The sequence below is a fragment of the Strix uralensis genome, chromosome 13 (assembly GCF_047716275.1).
Source record: "Strix uralensis isolate ZFMK-TIS-50842 chromosome 13, bStrUra1, whole genome shotgun sequence".
Lineage (NCBI taxonomy): Eukaryota > Metazoa > Chordata > Aves > Strigiformes > Strigidae > Strix > Strix uralensis.
Genome location: NC_133984.1, coordinates 2,320,382 through 2,330,540, shown reverse-complemented (window position 1 = coordinate 2,330,540; position 10,159 = coordinate 2,320,382). Strand labels below are relative to the sequence as shown.

Sequence of the window (10,159 nt, the reverse complement as noted above, 5' to 3'; positions counted from 1 at the left end):
TAATGGGAAAAGGGGAAAGCTACATTTCACTGGCAATAGGACTTCATAGACCTTAGAAATTTTAGAAATGTTTGATTTAAAATAGCAGTATGTAGCCTATTTCTGTGTAAAATAAATCAAACACTCTTTCCCAAGTAGAAGAAATTTCTAAGACCTGACACCTGCTGTAAATAGATAAAATGCCATCGTTTTTAAACGCGGGGAGGATGAGGATGCAGTGATGCACCAGCAATGAACTCGTAGTACGACACGGTGATGTTAAGCATCAGATGGAAGAAACTCTACCGCTTGCATTTCCAGCTGGCTGCTCCAATTTTACAACCGCACCCATTCTAAATCTCCTTTTCATACTACTCCTCTTGTACCTTATTCAGCGTCTAACCCGGAGGAGTTTCGGTGAGAAGACCCTTGATCCAGGTGTCCCAGAGCTGCTCCTGCTGACGGAAGCGGCACGCGCTCTCCGACCTCCAGCGCTACAAGCGCTCGGCGACCCAGCAGTGCGGTGCCAAGGGCACACGTTCCCCTTTCAGGGGCTTTCAGGAGCTCTCTAGCGTGATTGCCAACAGCATGACGACGTTCACGGAGCCACTGGCACAGGGAGGCACTTATGTGACATGTTTAAAACTGATCTTTGGTAAACACACACACACAAACTTGTAATTAACGTTTTACTTCCTGATCATAGGAGAAATCATTTGCTGCTAGTGTATGTGTGCAAGTATCTAAACATATACAGGACATCGCTAGTATAAAATATTTTTTTTCAAATGCCACTGCCAAGGATTTGTTTTAATTCACCTAAAAACAACGTAGTCCTGGGCTTTTTGTTTTTTTTCCTGACTCCGTTTATTATGCATTAACGCACCTCTGATCGATAACAAATCAGCAATAGAAAGCAAGCCCTATGTGCTCAATTTTCACCTTTCTCATTTTATTACCTTGTTTTTCAAGACCAATTTAATCAGAATAGTTGTATGTCTTACAACTTTCATTATCTGTGAGGCATATCCTGGGGTCCAACACTGCATTACTTAAGCTGCCAAGTCTCTCACTCGGATCAGTGGAAATTCTGGATGCACAAAATCTGCTGAGTCTGTTCTTGGGAGGGATGTTTCCTGCTAACCCTTACTAAACAGTACTCTGGTGAGGAGAGGGACCTCACGTGTCTGATTGGACCTGAAGAGTGATCAGACCCGAGCCTGTAAAGCAGAGCTCAAACCACCAAGAGACAGCCCATCAATGCGCATTTGCAAAAGGTGCTGCAAATAAATGTTGCTGGAACTGCATGGGTATAACTGATGGATGATCTACTTCACCATACCCAGAACACTATCACTTCTAAAATCAGGCATTTCTACTGAGAGGTATTTTATTGGCTTCATTTTTCATTTACACTATTTAAATTCATCTTAAGAATTTTTTAGAACCCAGAACTTAGTGCATTTCATTTTATAAAATTAGAATAATTTCTATCCTTCTCTTTTCATTGAAAAAAAAACCCAAAAAGAGTATAGCCCAAACACACGTAGGGGTATAAATACTTCATGAATGATAGCCATTTCACTTATTTTACGATCTGCTTAACGGTGATTTAGACATTGATCAACCAAATAACTTTGGCAACTTGCACAAAAATATGTCCTTAAATCAAAAGTGATGATAAAACTTGCTTTAATGAGGCCTTTATTACGGAGAGAACTGCAAAGAGAGAGGAGTGTAAGTGCTGAGGAGGTTATCGTGTTCCTAAACCATGCCGCTTTGCATCTGTATGTGGAATGGGTATGGCTGGTAGATGATGGGCGGTTGTCCATGAGCAATGTAGTAATTGCTGAAGTTTCTGTCACTGATATATGGAGCAGGCTGATAATAGCATGTTACATTGGCTGCATTTGGGATGATATTTTGTTCTCCGAGTACTTTTAAAGCCAAAATTGTGATCATGTTCAGAGTTTGTCTTCGCTCGTGTCCCATGAGGCAGACTGTGCTCTCGTTTACAACTCCACGCAGAGTCATCAAGTAGTCATACTTGCTTTTCTCTTCCCCAATGAAGTGGTTGCGCAGGTATGACTCAATTTTCCTTTGCTGCTCAGCAACATCTGGAAAATCAATGAAGAACCTGGAGCACATGTAACGTTCCAGAGATTTAATTTCAGCCTCATCTGCCGGCTTAAAGTCACGCACCAGGAGATTGCTGTACTTCAGGAGACCGCCTCCTCGGATCTCCTCCGGGTTCCTTGTGGAAATCAGTTTGTATTTTAAGTGGTCCATTGCTTCGTTGAAGTCTCCGTACATACTCTCGGCGATGACAGTGGGGTGAGAATCTTCCGTCAGTTTGCAGTCCCTTGCTCTGTAAACGTTCAGTATGGAGTCCAGGATGATTTGGAAGGAGTCCACGCTGAACTCAAACTGCCGTCTCAGCGAGTTGACAAACTTTAATTCTACGTTCTTGCCGCTGTTGTTTGACAGCGAGATGAGGCTCCAGCGATCGTGGTCGGTGGAGACTTTGACCATCTTCTGCACGTAGGCATCTTTCATCGTCTGGGCAGTGATTTTTTCCTTATTAACGCATTTTGGCAAGAAGTCCAACAGGCAATTAAGAACTGCTTCCTTAACAACCTGGAACTCCAGCTCACTTGGGAGCTCCACCCCAAAAATGATGTCCAGGTCCTTGTAACTGGTTCCATTCTGCTTTACTAGGATGTGACTGGCTGTCGAACCGTTCAGGCGGATGTCTCTAACGTTGATCTGCTTTTCAATGAGCTGTTCCTTTACCACATGAATGATATCCTTCGGCTTTACGTCCAGTGTTGGGAAATTTCCTCTCCCATGAATAGGTATGGCCTCAGCTAAAACTTGATCCAGGATTTTAATCTGATCCCAGGTGAGACTACTGAATCTGTGGTCTAAGTCCTCAGTCATTGTGATGTCAGTTGGCGAACTAGGGAGGAACAGAAATTAAGAGACAAATGTTAGAACTTGCTCAAATACAAGAGAGCCTGACATTTCATTCAGTTATAACAAAAATATATCTTCCTTCCTCAGTGCAGTGACAAAGTTCATTTTACAGAGACACAATCCCAGATAAGAGTCTGAGTCAACCGCTGCACTTGTCACAGGCTTTTAATTGAATTTTAATGTACTTGGGTTTTAATCCTGCTGAGAAACCATTGTGTTATTGTATAATCCATGACTCAAATAAATGCAGTAAACCATATAGGCTTCATTTAAAACTACTCAGAGGTTAATAACATGAAATACTTGGTGGTTATAATGAAACTCCGAATAAATTTCACTGTGAAGAGCTAAAATGAGCAAATTTGTTCCTTCTATCCTGCCTAGAAATCTCCCTCTATCTTCTGTGACTTGCATACTTAAAACTACTGAAAGACCAGGAAGATTTTTAAAAAGCAGAAATGATGCAACATGCTCATTGTTTATCTAGTCGTATGCCTTGGATGTACTTTAGTCTCTATGGATCATCTATATGTGCACATCCTTTAATACCACTTGTTACGGGTTAGTAACTGGATATCCAATAATTGTTAAGCCATTTCCACTATGTTTCTGAGGCAAAATATTTTCCTTCTAAGCCATTGACTATGTTCCTACATTAATGTATCAGTGCTCCAAGTTATGCTTTGCAGAACTGATAAGAAAACTCCTTCCAGTCTGCACTGATACTCTAAAACTTCTCATAAAACTTCTCATAAAACTTCTCAAGAAAGCCTGTAAAGAAGCACCTATAGAATACACTGGATAAAGCTCAGGCTCTGGAATTCCTCGGTTTAAAATTACATCTTGTCTTCATATCACCATATTTAGCAATCAAACAGACCTTAGCACGGATAATTTATTTACTTTTTACAATGAGGGGAAAAAAAGGTGCAAACCCCACAATATTGGTTTTAAAATGTTTCTAATCGATCATATGCAAACTTTATTTTAATTAATTTTTTGTAATGGGAATCCAAAAGCTTTATTTTTTAAATGTTATTTATGTATATTGTGAATATAATTAAACAGAATCACACAATTACATAATTAGGTGTGATTACAGTAAGTAAATAAGAAGTGCATTTCAGGAAATACGAAAAACATTGTTGGGCCATAGGTGTCCAGGGCGTAATGAAAGACGCAAACCCTTCATCTTACTGTCTCCTGACGTTAATGTCAGTGTTACAGAACAGAACCAGTTCAGCGGGCTAAAAAACTTCCAGAATCCACAGGCATCACTTCATTCTGTGTCCCCTCTTGCCTGCTTATGCTTCCTCGGTTCTTTTGGGGTAGTTAATGCTCAGACAGTTAATCAGAAAGGTTTATTGCTATCCCATCATACCATTTTTTAATATTATTTCATAAATCGCATGATAACTCACAAGCAGCTATTGTGATTTACTGATAACTTTCTGATTAACCCCAGTGCTTGGCTGCTGTGGCTCAGTGTGTTGTTTGAAGCTGTGTTTGCTGCTCTGAGCTACGGGTGAAGGAAGAGAACATTTATGGACAGAGTGGGACCTTTCATCATCGCTCAAGAGAGCAAAAATTCTTTAGTCAATACAGTTATTTTGGGCACTTCTTTACGCTCCTGAGTCAGATATGGATATCCCCAACCCATGGGAAGCTGCTGTTTAGATGGTTTGTAGATGGAAGTACAGATACTGAAAACAGCTTTGATTACTGAAAGGAATTTCTTTTTTCTGCACAAACATTATAATTTTGCTTTCTCCTTTAATGTTGCATGTGTTAGCTAAGGCTTGTTTTAAGAATATTTCTGTTGGGTTTGTGCAAGCTTAGTTCAGAGAGAATTCAGGGAAACTAGAAATAATTTTAAAATAATTGCAATAAAGAAATTGTTACATAGCAAGGGAGTGTAGATAGATCATTGCTGTTGAAACACTCCCTGAGCACCTAAAAAGAATACAAAAATAAAGATCACTGTATTTCTTAATACTGCATACAAACAGGATAGGAACTGTACCATGACACTGAACTTCATAATCTATTTTCCACAGAAAAATTATGAAATCCCCTGCAGGTAGATGGCTGTTTCTCAGGAGGCAGCAATCGGGACCGCTGCCCAGACCAAGCTGTGTCTCCCAGCCAGGCTGATGCAAAGCTGGGCTTTGGGGGGACTGAGGAAAAGTGTCTGGAGATGAGAAACTCAGGTGGTGGTCAGGTGCAATCTGAAACAGCTCAGTGAGTCACCAACCCTGTGGAAGACGTGACTTTTGGGTACCTGCCAGCACTGCAAACGTACTACTGAAACATCGAGAAATGTTTCTGCAGACAGATGGTAAAACATATTTTTTCAGCTAAAGCTCAAGAATAAAAAATAAAATCATGCCGAGTAACAACACTACCGAAAAGTCTACACTGTTGTTTCTTAATCAGTAGTGACTACATATGTACGTTGTCATATGTTTTCCTTCCCTCGCCTTCAGATTCCACATTCTGGAATATTTTAGTAATTTCAAGTAACTTGTGAACTGACAAATGGCTTGGGAATATTACGGGGCTATTTTTCACATACTTCTACTGTAGTTTCAGCTCCCAAGCAAGCTAATCAAGAGCACAGGTAATTTCAAGTACCTTTCTGGCCTCATTAAAGGATGGAACTAACCATATGTTTGCAGTTAAATGCATGCTTTAAAAGTTGACTAAACCAGGACCAAAGTTGGGAGTTTAATCGCCACTGAGCTGATGGTGTGAAGGTCTTGGATTCAGTCCTATAGCTCTGGCACAACCACATAGTTCCTGGTGTTGTTTATGTAGCATGTAACTCCATATATATAACACACAAATGTATATATGTTTGCATACATACTCAGAAATACACACATTCCTGCAGGCATTTAGAAGATACAACGTGTGAACTGATGCGGAGAGAAACTGCCATCCATAGCACTGCCTATTTTACACGGTCATGACGTTACCATTAGCTATTTATTATGATGATTCCATGCTTATTCCCTTATTACCACAAACTATTATTACAAAAAACTTCTGTCCATCCTTCACAGCCTTTATGACATCCCAGGACATGTTCATCATAAAACCCAGCTGTTACAGAAAGTCACTGTGAATCTTGGAAGCAGCACAACACTGGGTGGAGTGAGAAGGTTGGGAGAAGAGGGTTTTGTAGTAACTTTTTTTTGTTGCCACGCTTGTCATCTGTGTTATTATTGCATCAGATTATGGTGGACCAGTTCTAACAATCTACTAGCAAACTTAAGAGCTGTCAGAATTGTTGTACAAGCAGTAGTTTTTGTTACGTGCTTTGTCTAATATTGCAAAACTTTGAGAGAGCTTTCCAAGGTTAACACTGTGCTGTAAAAGAAAGGGCTTAGAGAGGGGAACGTGGAAATTCAATCCCCTTTTTTAGCAGAAGGACCCTCTTCAAACACTTTTTGAAAGTCAGAAGATGGAAGTATCCCTAAATAAGCTTAGAAATCCTTCCTTTATTGCTACATGTTTTTAGTTATTTTAGATTTTATTGCAATATACTAAGATTTAAAAATGACAGGAAAAGGTAATGTCAGTAAATATCTCTTTCGTGTTGAACAGTCGTACCTCAAAATGTCATTTCTCTAAAGTGATTCCTGGAGAATCTGGTGATGCTTTGTGAGTTCAACATTAATATCTCAGAAATGTCTTATGATAAATACTAAGAATTCTGTGCTGAAATAATGCCTTCAACTTTGACAAGGAAGGAAAATGTCCTACGAAAAACAGGAATTAAGTTGTCAAGAATATAATTAGTTTACAGATAGACCGAAATAAACTTTTTTATTATTATTATTTACTATTTTGCTTCCAGTTTGCAACCCAGTACATAACCCTGCACTTTCCTAGAAGGAGTTTCTCTTGTTCTTTTCCATAATCTTTTCTGGCCACAAGAACAATTTCCAGGCAATGTTACAGTCATTAGGAAACTTATGCCTTGAAACAGTGGCAAATTTATTTACCAAAGTGCTCAGGCTAACGTCGGGAGTTATTATTAATGCAAGTAAGCCTCAGTTACAATAAATCAGCAGCAGTATCGAGGCTACAATTAGTCAAAGTGTTGTATAAAACAAGAGAGATCAAGGGATGAAGGGAAGACAACTCACTGCACATAGCCACAGCAGCCAGACGAAGCCAAACGCAAGCAAGAGCTGGAGTTGGGTCAGTTAATGGGAAAAGAGGCTGGAAAATCCCTTTATTCTTTGGAAACTGGTGATGTTTGCCATGGAGGATGATCCCTGGAGGCAGCTATAGCTCACTGCCCCTTTGCCAGAGCAGCATTACACCATTTAGGGTAACCATATATGTGAAGATCTGCCCTGCTGTGCCCTGTCAAAGAATTGAGTTTCTGTCACTTCTTCCCCATGAATACCTAAAAGCACCTCACATGTTTCACATTCAGTGCTTTCCTATCTTAAAAGTCTGTACGGAGCAAATGGAAACCTGCATAAACACTAGCATCGTGGCAGTCAAAGGAACAAATAGCCTCTGAAATTGTGTATTGAAAGAGGGTTTTTTTCCTCACTTCATCAGTATTTGTAACTTACTGAGACTCTCTCCTAGCGATTTTTCTTAGTTTTTTGTTTATGGGATTTAAAATGGTACTATAAACTGCAATGGGCCCTGAATCCTGCCTGATTTAATATCTCTGTCAGATAAAGTGACGAGGAAAAGTAGTATTCATGGTGTTTTCTTTTACATATACTGGCTAGAAAAGCACAGACTAAGATGGATCAGGCCTAGTCAAGTTTTGTGATATATTATCCTTATTATAAGGTTAGAAAAATATTTTCCTGATTCAAGTTCCAACTTGTCCCTGAGTGGTCACCTCACCTTCAGCTGATGAAGTGGTTGCAATGTTGAAAAAAGTTTAGTTACTGTGGGATCATTAAACATAGTTTTGCTAATTTGTATTATTTATTTTTATATTGAAAATAGAGGCTCTAATTTTCTTCAGCAGAGTTTGGACCAAACAACTACAAGTTTGGTTTTATGATGATGCTAAAAGATTTAGTTAATCACCTCTTAGCACTCTGCCGTACATCAGCTTCATCAAAAAAATAAGAGCAGATCTGGCTTCAATGAAGAAAACCTGCCACACTAGTGATAGTCTTCATGTTCCACACAACTTTCATAGAAACAGATACTTACAGTCTAGAGGACAGTCTCATCAAATTTAGCGTGTATTTTACTGATAAAGTGTTTAAGATTCTCTTTGTATATACTCTATAATGTTGCTTCAGTGTATTTCCACAGCGTTTGCAATGTGTGGGCATTCTCAAGCAGAATACATCTGAAATAGGTTTTGTGCAGCCGTGTCAGCTCCATTCTCTTCCCTTTGCTTTTATCTGCTCCCCTATTTGTCTGTTTTACAACCATTACAAGGGATACTTTAAAGCTCCAATTGCCTTTACATTGTTTGCACATGAAATAGGTTGCAGATCAAGCAAAATGTCTCGTCAGCTGCTGTAGCATTTGGGGGTTACCCCAGAGATGCTCAGACTATTGCAATTCTCCCCTAAGATCTCCGTACTGGTTTTGTTGCATACACAGTATATGCACCACTAATGAGTTCCATGCTAAAGCTTTATTTTAATTCCAAGATACATTTCTCTATTAAGCTGGACATTTTAAAGTATTTTGCATGCTCAGTGACTTAAGGACTGCAGCTGGCATTAGCTCTGAAGGCAAGAATGTCAAACGTGGAAGGAGTCCCAGTCATAATTTAAATGCATACGAGACAAGTAGAAGCAGTAAAACATCTGGGGCATCCTAAATGGGGATATATTTAAACTGGTTTGACAGTGTTTTTCATGAGTTTTTCCTTCCATTAATGTTAATGCATGCAGTGAAGATACTGTTTATTTATCCTGTTATCATGAGATAACGCATGAGTTGCCATAAGTTTTCAGTACAGTTACCATCTAGTTACCCTGAAATAACAAATAATAACTCAAGGCCATATGCTCTTCTCCTGTGAGATAAGGTTGCATGGTGCACAAAATACACTTAAGCAGAAGGCAGTTTGCTTGGACTATGCCACAGAATATCACCTTCGAGGGCAGAACAAGTAAGCAGAAAAGAAGGAGAGACTTTATCAACAAAAATGTGTCCTACCTTTTCTCCAACTCAACCCAAGGAACAGGCAAAAGCAACAGAGTCGGGTACCAGCCTGCACCACCCCTTCTCCCAGATGGAAGCAATTTGCAGAGCAGCACAGCCGCGCTCTCCTGTGGCACAAAGCTGGGAGAAGGAACCGAGTAACCTACACCTCTGCTGGAACCTTACAGGATATTGGCTCGACAAGCTGGGAGTTCTCAGGAGGGACAAAATAACTAAGGAGTTTAATTTTGGGCAATCAGTACGAATACGTAATCCGTGTTATGTCATCCTGGAGATCTGGGTTTTTTTTGGATGTTGAATTTTTCCATCATGACTCACGTTTTCAGCTGCATGTGGATCCCCTCACAGGGCAACATTTTCAAGGTCAGGGATATTATGCCTTTGTAGCAGTTCCAAAAACACATGAGGTTCCTTCTTACACCGCCTCCAGGTTCAAACAAACCAAGCCCTTGTAAATAGCATGGTATGAGGCACAGTTAGTCTTCTCATTTGCTCCAAAATACTTGAATAACTTTAAAAAAAATAGGTGTGATATGCAATATTTGGTCTATCTGGGGCCGTGGTCATCACTGAGAAGTTATTGTTTTAGGTAAAGATTATTTCTACTACCAAATGTACTACGGACTCACTCCTGAATAACATTTCCAAAGAAAATGCAAAATCCCACAGACTTACCGTGGCAGGACGATTGGCAAGCATGTATTTCAGCGGAGTTAATAAGATGACTCACTGGATCCTTTGGTAGAAATATGAATTGTCATCTTCTCACTGACAGAAACATGAACCTCCCAGGGAAAGCTGCAGGAAGAAAGCCCCCAACAAACAACAATATTCATTTTGAGATAAAGGTTAGCTACCAGTCACCTGCTGTACATAATAAATCATGCATTACAATGTGGCAGCCATAACAATAGCCTTTTAAGTTGGAAATGATAAGGTAAAAGCAATGGAAAGGCACAGAAGTGCTTATAAAGGCTCTGGGTTTCAGGCCATGCTTAATCCTCTGCAAGGATGTTAACAAACTTGCTATTTT

At 39.7% G+C, this 10,159-nt stretch overlaps 1 protein-coding gene across 1 annotated transcript; it reads right to left on the bottom strand.

Annotated features, from left to right (window-relative positions):
• Window positions 1–1,743: 1,743 nt before the first annotated feature.
• TENT5D (terminal nucleotidyltransferase 5D) lies at window positions 1,744–9,911 on the bottom strand. The gene is made up of 2 exons (XM_074882741.1): window positions 9,802–9,911; window positions 1,744–2,938 (listed from the first exon to the last, which is right to left on the bottom strand). Exon 2 carries the CDS (start codon window positions 2,917–2,919, stop codon window positions 1,744–1,746), a length of 1,176 nt encoding a protein of 391 aa, XP_074738842.1. The 5' UTR covers window positions 2,920–2,938; window positions 9,802–9,911.
• Between the last annotated feature and the right edge of the window lie 248 nt (window positions 9,912–10,159).

Coding starts and splice junctions, on each gene's coding strand:
- TENT5D (XM_074882741.1), bottom strand. CDS start 2,919: ATGACTGAGGACTTAGACCACAGATTCAGTAGTCTCACCTGGGATCAG.